Source organism: Myotis lucifugus, unplaced genomic scaffold (genome assembly GCF_000147115.1).
Source record: "Myotis lucifugus unplaced genomic scaffold, Myoluc2.0 scaffold_159, whole genome shotgun sequence".
NCBI lineage: Eukaryota > Metazoa > Chordata > Mammalia > Chiroptera > Vespertilionidae > Myotis > Myotis lucifugus.
In genome coordinates, this window is record NW_005871207.1 from 1,194,095 (window position 1) to 1,209,745 (window position 15,651).

At 33.0% G+C, this 15,651-nt stretch overlaps 1 protein-coding gene across 4 annotated transcripts in view; it reads right to left on the minus strand.

Annotated features, from left to right (window-relative positions):
* Positions 1-15,651, minus strand: part of EPHA5 (EPH receptor A5) — a 284,303-nt gene that overhangs the window by 49,180 nt on the left and 219,472 nt on the right. For 2 of the 4 annotated variants that reach the window (XM_014461703.2, XM_006095639.3), the window contains exon 8: positions 9,457-9,522. The exons of the other annotated variants lie outside the window; for them this stretch is intronic. In XM_014461703.2, the coding sequence (XP_014317189.1) occupies positions 9,457-9,522 (66 nt within the window). The remainder of the gene's footprint in view (positions 1-9,456; positions 9,523-15,651) is intronic. 4 annotated transcript variants of the gene reach the window in all.

A 15,651-nucleotide genomic window follows, 5' to 3' on the forward strand; every position in this document is an offset into this window, starting at 1 on the left:
CCTTCAAAGTTTCACTAATACATATCACATCTAAATCCAATGACTTTCCTTAGATTTTAAGCATTCATGATGACTGAAATCCTAACTACTTTTGATGTTTTTTGTTCCTTCATTTATACCAATAGGTCCCTCTGCATGAACTTCTTGGGTTCTCACCTGTCAACCCATCTATTTCCATCAATTTAATTAATACCATCTAGTACCTCTGGTTGAATTCTTTTGAAAGTTATGCTCTTATTTATAATAGATTTATTTTATAGATATATTAATTGGCATTCAAACTCAATAGATTTGATATTATATAATTAACCATATAATATTAAAATAATTATATAATTAACCATATAATATTAAAATAACTGTCTAAAATGAAAATATTTAAATTATTTCAGTGAAGCTTTGAGGCTATGAATTTACTATTTATAAGCTCTCATAACAAAATTGAGTTTATTCAACACAAAATTTTCATTTATTTTTGTATAAAGAAAATATAGCCAAAGTAATAGATTGACAAAATATTTTCATTACAAAACTGGTTGAAAATTACTAAGTGATATAAATAAAATGTTCAGTTGACATGTACTAATGAAGATTGGTTCTTGGTACACATTCAAGGATGTTTAATAAGTCTATATATTTTTTGGTATAAAAATAAAACCTATTTTATTCTATATTATTTCTTAGTGAATATATATATATATAAAACATAAAATAGATAAGACACCACATCTTTGTGCCATTTTTGGAAAAAAATTATCTTCATTTTATCATCCTAAAGAACTGCCAATTTATTAGTAAAGTACAGCTAGTACAATTTGAATAAACTTGAAGTAATATATTTAACATATATAGTGTTCTTGGGTGAGGAATAATACACAATCTGAATCTAGTGGCATTTCAAGTTTTATTCATAACACTTAGGTGCATTTATTATTCAAGAACCCTTCAGACATCTTGAAATATCTCACCACAGTGAAATGAAGAGAAGAAAAAAATAAAATTATATTGCAATTATATTTGATCTACTCAAGTTGACATTTAAATTATTCTAAAATACTGTTCATAGTTTCAAAGATGTTATTCTTTCAATTTTTATGTATATGCCTCTACAGTGAAGTAATGATATCTTTATTTTAACCAATGCTCTAAATACAATGGTGTGAAATCATCCTAAGATTTATGTTATTTAAATAACATTGACAACATTTTTTCTAAAGATGATTCTAAAGAGTCTTAAAAAGTATACACGTTCCTGCAGTCTACATTAGAAAACAAATATCTGATTATTTTTCTTCTTTTTCTTTAAAAATGTCATTGGGTTTTTGATAGTTTGATTTGACTGCATTAAATCTTTATATTTTTTTGTAATAAAATGGACATTTTGATGTTGATTTTTTCAATCCATAAAAATGAAATATAGTTTTATTTCATTGTGTCTTTCTCAATCTTGTTTATTAATGCTATATAGTTTTCAGTATATAGGTCCTTCACATCCTTTGTCAAGTTTATTCCTAAGTATTTTACTCTTTTTGTTGCAATTGCAAAATAGTTTTTTTTCATTTATTTTCCTGAAATTAATGAAATACTACTCAGCCATAAGAAAAGATGAAATACTGCCATTTGAGACAACATGGATGGATCTTGAGACTAACATTCTAAGTGAAAGAAAAAGTTAAGAATCATATCACCCATAGGTGGGATATAAAACTGAAAGCAACAAATGAACAAATAAGAAAAAGAAACAAAAACTCATAGGTATAGTCAACAGTATGGTAATTACTGAGGGAAGAGGGTTTGGGGTACAAAAGGGTAAAGGAGATCAAGTATATGGTGACAGAAGATTTGACTTTGGGTGGTAAGCACACAATGCAATATACAGATGAATCATAGATTTGTGCACTTGAAACCTAGATAATCTTATTGACCAAGGGCACCCCAATAAATTTAATAAAAAAGAAAACAAACATCCATTTCATCTTCAACTTTCCTGCCTTCAAAAAAATTTAAGCTTTCAAACTTGTTTCCTCAAATAGTTTTTGTCATTAAATAAGCCTTATAGATATTTAAATCACATGTACATTCCTCATATAAAAATGAAAATAAAACTTTGGATCTCATCAAAAAAGTGATTTGGGAATACCTTGATAAGGAGAAGTTGACATTTTAATACCTGGGGTGAGATTCAGGAGGGCAATAGAGTTATTTTTGACTATGGACATCTCTGGAGCTCTATAACATATACGGCTGCATGTCACATTAACATATAAATTAAGTTTTGGAACCTCCCCCCAAAGCATCATTTAAACAAGTTGCAGCGAGATCAACAAGTAAAAGTGCATCTGGCAAAGACTGGCACTCACGGAGTGGATCAGACTCACTAACAAGGCATTGAGGGAAGCCTGTTCATTCAGTATCATCTTCTGTTCCTGATCCAAATGTATAATTTTAAACCATCAGACAGACCATCAATAAACAAGCCATTCTGTGCATAAATCACACCTCCTACATTCTAGAACCATTTTTTAAAGGAAAATAAACAGTTTCTTCATGTTGCTTCCTATCACAATTTTAATAAGCTTTATATCATTGTACTAAAAATATCTGTAGTGTTGTAATTAGAGAAATCATCTTCTAGTCATTTATACTTTTCTTCTAGAAAACAATGTTGTTTTATTTTTAGTAGTAGAGATGAGTGTGAGAAATCATATAAAAGGTAGGTATAATTAATATTTATTAATACGTACTAAGAAGTGCTAGAGAGATGCTTAATATATAAATATAGCAATGCCTTTATAGGTAATTTAGAAATCAATCTACTTTCTCTCACACCTGTCCTAAGAATTTGAATACCACATCCTTGATGATATTAATGCTGATCTTAAAATCTAGGCCCCGGCCATAACATCCTAAATTTGGATATTTGAAATGTCCACTATATAGTAAATAATAATATTTATGTAGAGATGAATATGCTAATGAGTAATTTAGTTCTTAGATGTAAATTAAAGATTTGATAATAAATTTGAAGTATAAATGCCAAGCGGACCAGAGAACAAAGTGATACACAGAATTAGTGATTTACTAAATGTCAGCCTTATGGCCAATGAGGAGAGATGAGTGAATGGAATAGCCTGAGTGTAGATTCTTGCTCAATTACAGCTTCCACAGAATCATATGTTCCCATTCCTAGCCTACAAAAATAAAAACTGGATATACACTCTTTCACCTTAATTCTAAATAAGGTGGGGAGGGTTGGAACAGTGGGAGGAGGGGTTTTGCATTTTGATTTTTTTAAAAGAGTGAACATAAGCATTCACTAGATCAGAAATGGACCCTCAGCTATATATTGCTCCTTTATTTTGCAGATTTATTAAGGAATACTTTCCTTATACTTCAATACAAAAATATTCAAAAGGCAACACATTGCAGTAAACATTAGATCACATGTTTTGTTTATGGAAAATAAAAGCTGTTTGTAATCTTAGCCTCTTTTAAAAAACACATTTCTCCATATATGTACCCTCCCTTGTTCTGTCATAATGACTTCAACCACTGCACAATGTTGTATGTAAGAATTTATTGCTGGAATCTTGAAAACAAGAAGTTACAACTTTTTGGGAAATAGTTTAACTTTTTTCGCTTCAAGATTCTCTCCAACTGAACCAAGGTAGTTTTAATTAAAACTCAGCTAACTCAGCCTCATAAAAAAAAGAAGCATATAAACATTAGCTTATTAATATACCTAATAAATACTGGAAATAGATTGTTTTGTTTTACAGGACCACATTCTTTAATAAGAATGTCAGTGAAAATGCAGTAAAATTGGACATCTGATATTTAGGCTGCCTTACTAGCAGGATCTTAAGACCCCCGTTCATATAGTTCTCATTTGTATACACAAGTGCTGGGATTCTGAGTTCCTTACAGATGTAAGTTACAAAAAATGTAACTGATCTATTATTGTTTACTAAAAATTCTCTAATATATATATCAAAGAAAATGTACTCATGTTGAAACATAAATTTCTTGATTGTGGGATTGCAGTAGTAATTATACCGCATAAATGAGGACACAGATTACTAGGTTCCCATCATAGATTCTATCAAGGACACTACTCAATGATGAATGACAATGTGAGAAGCTAACTCATTTCTTATCTTATTTCTTAAATGTCATTTTTATTTCTATATCCTAAAAGACAAAGAAAAAAAAACACATTAGAAATAACGCCTTCCAAAATAGTGCAGTACATACTAATTTTTCAATTGTTCATTAGTGAACTATTCAAATCCTTTTAGAATTAGCAATAATAGGAAGACTTGAACAATTTTAAATACTTCAATAAATTCAAAGATGAATCATAGACTTTTAAATATTGAGTTAGAATTTAGTTGACTTAGAAATTTAATATAAAGACACATTGATAAAGTATGATATCTGTGGACTGAATCCCCCTGTTTTCAGTAATTTTGTCCTAATACTAGAGTAGACAATTTCTATTAATTTTTAAATTATTGCATAATGTGACTATTGGATATCTTAAATACAGTAGGTCCACTTAATATCTCTTATTGTCGGAGAGTCCCTAGAAAAATAATTTTGGAGCAATTTTCACAGCAAGCCTTCAATTGAAATTTAATATATTCTATATATAATAGGTTAACCTCACATCTGCCTGCTATGAGCACTTTACATAGGGTCTAGAATTATTACAAAGGGATGACTTCATTCTTTATACCTTTTTCTTAATTTTATAAAATAAAATAGTCCTTCCACATCACTCTTCAGCAGAAATCTTATGAAAATAAAGGAAATAATCTGTGTTAAGTGTATGTGAAAATAAAAAAAATTGACTTACTTCAAATTTCAAGATAAGTTCAGTTAATATAGAGGAAGAAATATGATTAATGTTTCAATGTATTCAGGATACTTTTTTGTCAGTAAAATTTGTTTCTGTTTGTAATCTACGAATTATAAGAGAAGATACAGTTTATCTCTGTGTCTCTGATTAAAGATATTTTTAGAATTCTAAAAAAAAATGATTGTCTAAAATCACAAACAAGGTAAATAAACAAATTAAGAATGAAATATTTTTACTTTTAGAATAGCAAACTCTACTTCCTTCGCCACTTAAGTTTCTCAGAAGTAGTAAGTGATATGAAAACACTGGAAAACATAAAAACTTATAAACGAAGAAACTAGTCTGACACAATGGAAGACTACTCTGCTGTAAGAAGGAAAAACATTTACTCTTTGCAACAGCATGGATGGACCGGGAGAACATGATTCTGAGTGAAATAAGCCAGTCAGAGAAAGTCAAGTACCAAATGATTTCACTATGTGAATTTAATGAACAAACTGAACTTCCAAGCAAAACAGAGACAGACTCATAGATGGAAAACAGGCAGATGGCTTAGGTGGGATGGTGAACATATTGAGCAAAAAAGAAAAAAAGTGAGAGAAAACTCATGGACATGGACAACATTGTGGTGATTGTGGGGTGGAAGAGGGCAGAGAGGGGATAAATGGTGATGGAAAAAAATAAAAATAAATTGAAGATAAAACTACTTTGGGACCATGGCATATTTCAGAATGACTTATAATAATTATGCTATAAATATATATTTCATTCTATAATCATAAACACAAATGAATACCAAAAGATAAATTATGTTATTTATAATGTTATATTTGAAATTACACACATTAAAATCTTATTTACATTAAAAACAATGAATTCAAGCCCTAGTCGGTTTGGCTCAGTGAATAGAGCGTCGGCCTGTGGACCAAAGGGTCCCAGGTTTGATTCCAGTCAAGGGCATGTACCTCAGTTGCAGGCGTCTACCCGGGCCCTGGTCGGGGCTAGTGCAGGAGGCAACCAATTAATGTGTTTCTCTCACATCGATATTTCTCTCTGTCTTTCCCTCTCTCTAAAAATCAATGGAAAAATATCCTCAGGTGAGGACTAAAAAAAACACAAAACAAAATAATGAATTCAACACTGAATGTTTATAAATATAGATTTTTTAAATATTGAAACAATGTTTAGTATCAAGCCAGTTGTGATGGCATAAAGTCAAAGATGACTAAAAAAATACCTCTGCTAAAATGTAGGCAGTTTTAAAGATAGGGTGCCAAAAATCTTGGCATATGTGTTTCATTCAGAAATATTATAAAAATATTTTCCATCACTGGGTAGATTTCAGTCAAAGCATGAAAATATTTGAAATATCACCATTATGTGTATTTGTACAGATTGCACAACAAAGTGGGAAACCAGAATAATGAAAAGTAATTTGAGATCAAAGGTGGCATCATATAATTACCAGTTTCATCTTATAAATGGCACATCATACATTTGAAAAATAACAGAGAAAAGCTGCATTGAACAACCAAAGATCCATATCAATGGTTGTAAAATTATGCTTTTCAGACCCTGAAATTTCCACAAGGCACATCAAGGTACTTCTAAAAGCCAGTATATTTACCATAGGCAATTTTCATGTAGTATATGCATTGCATTATATTAAGGTCAAACTAACCAAACAAATATTCATGAATAGTCTTTCAAAAAATAAAAGACAAAAGATTCCAAAAATTCAAAATATCTAACAATCTCTGCTTTATAAATGTAAATATATCTACTCACAAATGACAATGATAGAATGATCCTTGGGGATTATTTATGTGTTAATTGACAAATGCTGCTATGATTTCACATACAAAATTAGGTGACAAGATGTAAGGTCGACTCCTCAGTATTTTGCTGACTCTACAAGAAAAATTATTCTTCTCAGCCTTAATTTCCACGTTCTAAGGTTGTTTTCTACCCAAAGGCATCAGATTAAAGCCTTCAGATTAAGCAAAGTATCTTTAACTAAAACCTCATAGTGACTTTAAGTTATAAAGCACAGCAATAAAAGCATTTTTTGCTTCCATTTTTCCCTGGTAATAATTTTGGATAACTTTCTTACTGTCTAATTTATATAATCTCAATTAAACTTTTCTTTTGCTTTAGTTTGTTTTGCTTTATTAAAATGCATTAAAAATTATGACTTCCATATATTTTTCCAAAAAAACTGCTAGCATTTTACTGGGTATCTAAGCACATTTATGGATAAAACATTTCTCCCCCTCCCACTTTTTTTTGATGCAATCTCTCTCTCTCTCTCTCTCTCTCTCTCTCTCTCTCTCTCTCTCACACACACACACACACACACACACACACACACACACAGGCTCACTGCCTGTACAATTACTAACATTATTTGAAAAAGATATTAGGAAAATGATTTGGTCTTAGGTTTCCCAGTGTGTTCTTTGTGAAGGCAGAATTCTGCCTTCCTCTTTTTCCTCTTTATAAACTCCCTGAAATCAATAACACAGTAGAAAATGATACTATTTTTAAAAAAATCAAGCATTTGAAATCCAGCTAAAGTTAGTCTTTGCCAATACTTTCTAAATCATGGCTTCATAAATGTTCATACTCTCATTAAGATGTCTTTAAGGTTTTGTTCAAGGTAAGTCTAGATGTCAATTTCCCCCCAAGATATAAATTCTGTCTATTCTGCTTTGGTGATGATTTATCTATTATAAGACTATTCTCCAGACTCAATGAGATTTTCATAGAGGAAAAAAAAATCACAGTGTAAAGCCATTTATGTTATACTTTAGCCATTGCCAGATTTCAGGGGTTTATGATTTATCATTGAAACCACATGAACATATAAGTATTTTCCTAAGTAAATTAAATAATTTGAAACAAATCTGTAGTTTCATATCAACTTCATTTTTTTTCCAAATAGAAAAAATTCAAAATGTTGAGAAAAACATTTCTACATTTTATCAATCTGTGTTTGACTGTCTCTTGTTCTCAGAATATTGGTATCCATTGCTCCACTTCTCACCTCAACAAATGTGTGCACACTCATTCCTACTACCGGTTTTTCAAACAATAAATATTAATTTACACCTACAGAATACAAGTAACAATTTAAAATGCCACAAGGCAACCCTATAATTCTCTAAAATGCACTTCAGAACAGCTGCTCTTGGCAGATTTTTGACTACAAATAACAATACATTAGCATAGAGATTTGAACTCTAATCTAGAAAGAAATTATCTGGAGTATTTCACTTGTTTAAAATATATTTTTATTGATTTCAGAGAAGAATGGAGAGGAAGATAGAGAGATCTATCAATGATGAGAGAGAATCTTTCATTGGCTGCCTTCTGCATGCCCCATACTGGGGATCAAGCCTGCAACCAGGACATGTGCCCTGACCTGGAAATGAACTATGACCTCCTGGCTTATAGTTCTGTGCTCAATCACTGAGCGATGCCCGTCGGGCTAGGGTGGTTCACTTTTTACAAGGTTGTTCACGATTGGGTAGGAGTCCTTCTATATCTGTGAATAGAGTTCTCTGGTCTTACTTTCTAGCCTACAGTTTACAGCAGTGGTTCCCAAACTTATTTGGCCTACCGCCCCCTTTCCAGAAAAAATATTACTCAGCACCCCCTGGAAATTAATTTTTTTAAATTTTAATAGCAATTAAACAGAAAGATATATGTATTAATGTTTCTACCTTTTTCGTAAAATATAGTAAAGAAAGGTGTAAATTAGAAACATTGAAGTTTGAAATTATGAAACTATTTATTGAACTCAGAATAGAAAGGTAATACAAAAAAAGTTCAAACAAATGCACCTGTGGCCATCACCGCCCCCCTGGATCGCTGCAGCGCCCACCAGGGGGCGGTAGCGCCCACTTTGGGAATCACTGGTTTACAGCTATAACCCAGATATATATTTAGGATTTGCAAATTGAGGACATTCCATTTGGACAGTAATCCTTAAAATGTGCATATTTTTTTACTTCATTAGTATCAAATTAAGAAAATAACTTCTAATATCTGAAATAATTCAAGCTTAAACATATGAAGTAAACCATTTAAAATTCCAAGCAATCTGTTCTCCAATGCCACATGAATCTGCGGCAATTATGAAAATAGAAGATCCCAGTTATGTCATGGTCTTTCCATGGTTCTGGGAGACAAAGATGATTTCACCTTGACAGAAGTCACATGCTACTTCCATGTATGATATGATTTTAATCTTCATGGAACAACAAAAGCAGTGACATGTTAAATGTAAAACAGATGCAGCTACACCCTTACAACTTCTTGGGTGAAATAAGGACCACAGTAAAAGTCTTGGAAGAGAAGTATAAATGCTTGACACAGGGATGAAGGGCTATAGGTACAATTTATTTGAAATTATTTATTGTGGAATCACTTAAGATTCCCCCCTGGGAATCAATTTCATTCTATTCTTCTATTAAAGTGTAACTGGCATACTAACTGTTAAAATGTAGACAAATGGAAAAAAAAAGGAATGCTGACGATCATACATGTAGGTGGGACATCACATAGGAGTGAAAGAGGGAGGGAACACTAACCATATTAGGCTTGGATGGGCAACAGCGCACAGGGAAGAAGCCCGTCCACAGCCACATTCGCAGCAACTGAAAAGCAAACAAGAAAGCCCAAGATAAGGAAGAGATCCCACTCCCTCATACAGCATAAAGACACTATGTATTTAGACAGGTGTCTGCTTTGCTTTTCAAAATTATAAATCCCTCAATGCATACAATTAATTTTTTCCACAATGCCCTTGGAATTAAGAAGCATTTTATGGAATTAAGACATACAGAGCTGTATTAAATAGTTATTTTTATTTTACTTAAAATGCTGATTCAGTAAGGACATATGAACTAATACATTTACTTATGCAATTAATATAGAAGTGCAAAATATGTAAGCCCATTTAAATATATATTTCCTCCGAAATTCCGGCAAATTTTATATTCAGAAGACATCTTAAATAGCCCTTCAAATACATGTTTTGCATAGAGCTTACATATTTCAGCTGGAGAACAATGTCTTCCTCATTTGACCCACTGATTTCTTATGCCAGTGGAATTATTTATCAAAGCCTATTGAAAATGTTATGCATACGTGACTTTAATAACTTATGGAAGGCTTTCAACTTAAATTTACATGTTCAGATTTAAAAAATGCATCTCTATATATTAGCAGAACTATTGCTATGTTAAAAATAAGCAAGCTATATATAATACATTCACTTTCTGGATATCAAAACATTCAAGATTATTTAAAAATTTTCACATATTCATAGTAAAAAATGATCCAGAAAAAAACACGAGTAAACTGTCTAATAAAATTGCACTTTATTGTGGGAAACCACATAAACTGATGGCAGAATTTAACACAGAATTATTTAGTGCTTCAACACATTCACCTTTAAGTATATTTTATGAATAGCATTTCTAGTTATTTCGAGAGAACTGTGGGAAAAGCTTAGTAATGGACCAGCAAGTTTAGGCTTTTGTCCAAAATCTGGCTATTTTGAACTTTAATTCCTTGACATGTATCTACTCTATTTTATATCAAATAAGGGGAAGAAAATAAAATATAATGCTAGAGAAGGTAGAAAAGTAATTCCAAATAAAATTCCAATATCTTTTTTTCAAAGAAGAAGTAGGCAATGTTCCATATATTTTCTTTGAAGTATTAATGATGTTTTGTTTTTTAATTTTTAAAAATATATATATATTTTTTCTTATGCCAGTGGAATTATTTCAGAGAGGGAGGAGAGATACAATCATCAATGATGAGAGTGAATCATTGATTAGCTGCCTCCTGTATGCCCCCCACTGGGGATCGAGCCCACAACCCATGCATGTGCCCTGACTGGCAATTGAACCATGACACCCTGGTTCATAGGCCCAGCTGAAGCATTCATGATGTTTTAATTTTTGTGCTACTATGTGACAATTTGGTTATCACTAAAATGGAATCCTACTAAACAGAAATGGCTATATGACATTTATTTCCAGTTTGATAATTTGTATTTTGAAGAATATGCCAAGAAATTATTCTCATTATAGAGATATTGAAAGTCAGTTACAGTACATCAAAATGTTAAAACACTGAGAAGTGTTTCTTTTGCACATCTTAATGTATTTCTTTATAATTATATTTATTTATTAGTGCAATTATAAGACATTTATTAATGTCATATAATTATTGATATATATGTTAACTTTCCCACTGTTTCTGCTTGTATCAAAACTCAGATTAGGAGCTGGCAAACTATGGTCCATGGACCAAATCGAGCCTCCCATTTATTTTTGCAAATGCAGTGTTATTGGAACCAGACACATTCTTTTCTTGTTTGTGGCTTCCTTAGAGTTGTATGGCCGAGTTGAGTAGTGAAAGAGAATGTAGGGCCTGCAAAGCCTAAAACTTTTACTATCTGACTATTCAAGAAAGTCCGCCTTCCTCTTTTCTTAGACTGGCAGTTTCTTGAGATGATGATGATTCTTTGATTATTTTTTCTTTTTCATAGTTTAAACATAGTAAATGACAATCTGTAAGTAGTCAGTGTTTTACTGTAACTGGTTTAACTTCACAATTATCTCAGTTTATTAATATAAATAATGTGCATACATGTGTTAATTTCAAACAGCCCAGTTCCAACTCAAAAATAATAAATAAATTAATAATGGATTTTAATTTAATAATGCACCTGATCAATTTTTAGTGATAAAAAAGATGATGTCATCTCCTAATAAGGTACAAACACCCTTCCAGATGCGTGTGTACAAGTTAGTAAGCTCAGGTAGCAATGTGCTTAGGAAGGCAATAATAATTGCATATTGTGGCCGTTGCCTAATAGGATTCGCTTCATACTTGGTAGTGTTCTAAGACTCAAACAAGCACACTAATGATTCTATAAATATCAATATTTTACTCATTCCTCTTAATTTTAAAAATCATAATAAGGAACTTGTCTTAAATATGAGTACATACACATCACATGCACACACATACAATTCACTATGACACCAAATCCACAAATTTTAGTCCTGAAAAATTTAAATCATCTTACCTATCTCTAGAATTCTGATTCATAGTTTTAGCAAAGTTTAATAAAAAATCTGAAATCATGTAATATTCGATATTTGTATGTCTACCTTTTCTGAGACCTTGTTTCAGATTTTGTACTGATAGTTTCTTTGACTTGTCTTAAGATGACATAAGTAAATTTCCTTGGGTTACTTAGTTAACCTCTTTGTGTTTCAATTGACAGATAAGAATCCTTCTTCATAGGTTTTTTGAAAATAAAGTGAGAGACTATATATATTCACCTTGGTGAGTATCTGGCTGATCATATATTTTGGGAGAAAAGTTGTAGCTATTACTCTTAGTAATATCATAATTAAAGTGATAGAATAAATTATCATTACATCAGAGGAATTTAGATTTTTCATGATCCATATAATATTACCATGCTAATATTTCCATTGGTAATATAAGTGAATAACTAATTACATTCAGACCAATTCATATAAATACAAAATGGGCAATGCAAATTTTTAAAGCATACTTTTCACAAAATACATTTTCTAAAAATTTAGTAATCAGAGCATACTGTGCATAAATTTTTTATTAAGAAAATTAAAAGTAAAGTACCTTTTCTATAAATATCTGAAGTGAGATAGATCTTCTAAGTGATTTGGATCCTTTAAATAACTTTTAAAATAACCTAGGCACCTCCACACCAGATGGTATAAAGTTCATGTTCTTTCCTTAATCAATAAATACTTGCAGAAGTACAGGTTGAAAATGCTCAGAAGCCTCAGAGGTAATTTAGAAATAGAAACTAAAACGTGCTAAAAATAGGGGCTAATCTAATGTATGTGAGCTGTGGTTCAGCACAGGGCACATCTGCATCTCCATCAGTTCCCAGCACCTGGAGGCCTGTGAGTAACTGCATGGAGCTGTAACAAGATCATTACTATCCCAGTTTAAAATAGTTTAGGCCTTCTAGGCTTATAAACAAAAATCATTGGTCTTTATTTTAAGGCTATTTTAATTTGTCCTTTGGAAGATTAAGATATGATAACAGGAGCTTTCTAAGCCCAAAGAAGATTCAAATGAAATTACTTCAGCCAGGCCTTACACAGAGCTGATCAATATATGTACGAAGTGTGTCAGTGTAAGTAAGATAACCTTCCTCCTACCGAAGCCAGGCGATTATAACTCTAGGAAAGAAATTCTCAAAGATACTAGATCAGAAAAACAAGACAATGGGCTGTGGATAAAGGGTGACTTAAATTCTTAAACAAGAGATCATACAAGTGGAGAAGAATACACTAAGATCTTAATGGATAAATGAAAGGCAGGAAATATAATTTCACAAATGAAATACTTTCATTAGATAGAAAATATTTTCAGTTTGCTGCTCTTAAAAAAAGGAATAAATTGAAAAGGCAGCATCGTTCACCCATTTTGAATTAACAACAGAAAATGATGGTACTTAATGCTGAAGAAAAGAGTGGCCCTTGTGCCCTCACAGGTGGCCAGCCACACTGAAAAGTGACACCAATCCTTTAAAAAACGATCCTCCAAAAATGATCAAAGAGTAATAAAAATGTGCTCTCCTTTGGACTCCATTGTGTAGCAAGCCAGTTAAGATCCTGGGATTTGTACCCAGACTAGGAGCAGTCCTGGATGTATCCATTCATAAATGTATAGTTTTGGTAAACTAGTCACCGATGTAAATGAAAGAATAATTGTGACTATCCCATATAGGGTTGCTTTGAAGAAATAGTTTAATAATGTTTGTAAAGCTCTCTGCATTGTCTTGGGCTTATAGTCAGCACTTTACTTTTTTTTTTCCTCCTAACTGATAATTTTCTAACCTGGTCTTGGGCAAAGGGTGTGATACAGGTAATATGCCTGAGGCTGGCCATATATCTTACAGGAAGTAAATAACTCATAAATATTTCACAGTAAACAAAATATATTTGTGGAGGCAATAATTCAATATAAATCAATATAGGGTAATATTTTTCTTAATTAGGGAACAAATGTGTAGGAAAATAAAATATTGGCATAAAAGTATATCAAATTTCTAAGAGCCATTATGTTGGAGTGTTACATCAATTCACACTATGGGTCAATTTTAGTTTTCTCTCACTTTTATACTCTTCAAAAAATAAAAAAAAATAATTTAAACAATTCCAATTATGATACTTATCACAATGATAAAATTTTAAACATGTAACATCTATATATATAAAGCCCTAATATGCAAATAGACCAAATGGCAGAACAACCTAACAACCAGTCGCTATGATGTGTGCTGACCACCGCCAGGAGGCGTGTGTGGAACATGGCAGGCATTTGCAGCAGGCAGCAGAGTGCGAAACATGGCAGGCATCGGCTGAGGCGGGATGGTGGAGCAGGTGAATGGGGGTGCCAGACCAAGGTGGGGCGCTGGTCACTATCACCGGGCCAAGCCTCTGGTGATTAATGAAAATTCTTTGTCCCCGTGCACTGTGGTCACGCCAGGCACTCGCACCTGCTGCTGGAGCTGGCCCCGCTCACACCCGCTGCCACCTCCTGGTGCCTGCCCCAATTGCTCAGCGCTATCAGTGGATGCGAGCTGTGGCTGCTGGCCCCGATAGCCCCTCAGGGCTTCTCCACCTCCCCCTGCTCCTGAGGAGCGATTGGGGCCGGCAGCCACCTCTTACACCACAACGTTCCCGCTCACACCCGCTGCCAGCACCCGGCGCCGGTCCTGATGGCTCGGCTCCCTCAGCATGTGCGAGCAGGGCTGGCGCTGTCAGCACATGGGAGTGGTGGTGGTGGAAACAGGGCTGCCAGCAGAAAGGGAACTGGGGGCTGCAGTGGGAGGGGCTGGGCGGGGGTATGGAGGATGGGGTGAGAACAACCCCTGTGCCCACCACAGCCTCGAGGCCCACTGTTCCTTTCAAGGTGCATGAATTCATGCACTGGGCCCCTAGTATTTATAATAAAAAGAAAGCAGAGGAAATTGTTCACTGGTAATTAACACTGATGATGTTGATTGCTTTATACATTTCTTAAAATGTTTCATAATGCAATATTTGTGCATCTATGTCTTAATTCACTGCCACTCTTTTAAGATTTTGTACTGATTTCCTGATGAAAGCAGGCTAAACCTTGCAGAATTTTTTTGAAAAAACTTGAAAAGGTATAAAAAGCATAATGATCACATATGTGGTTCCCAAACTCTACTCTTTATTTCCCATGCTTGTGCCACAAAGGCATAAAATTATCCCTCCCACAGGAGAGAAGGTAATGCAAAATGGTTAGAAAGGCCTTTCTATTTTATTTTTTAAGTGTGCTTTTGAATAACTCTGTGGGGAATGCCACATCTACAGCACATGTATGTACAATCCAATCATTATTCCCCAGCTGTAGTCTAGGCAAATTGGCATAGGATATAGTTACATGTAGTAATTTTTAAAACCTTTTTTAGCTCTCTGCTTCCTCTCACTCTGGAGCTTCTTACCCCTCCCTGATGATTATAGGTGTCTACCTGCGGTTGCCTAAGGCCCTTTATCAAAATTATACTATCTGAGCAATAAACCCAGGTCAATGGATTTTGAAACATCAGAGGACCTCTGAGTCTTAACCAATCAAGTTCCAAACCTGGCACTCTCACATCTTAATGTGAAGTAATACAGAAAAAAATATATATATATTTTATATATAAAATATATATAAATATAAATAAA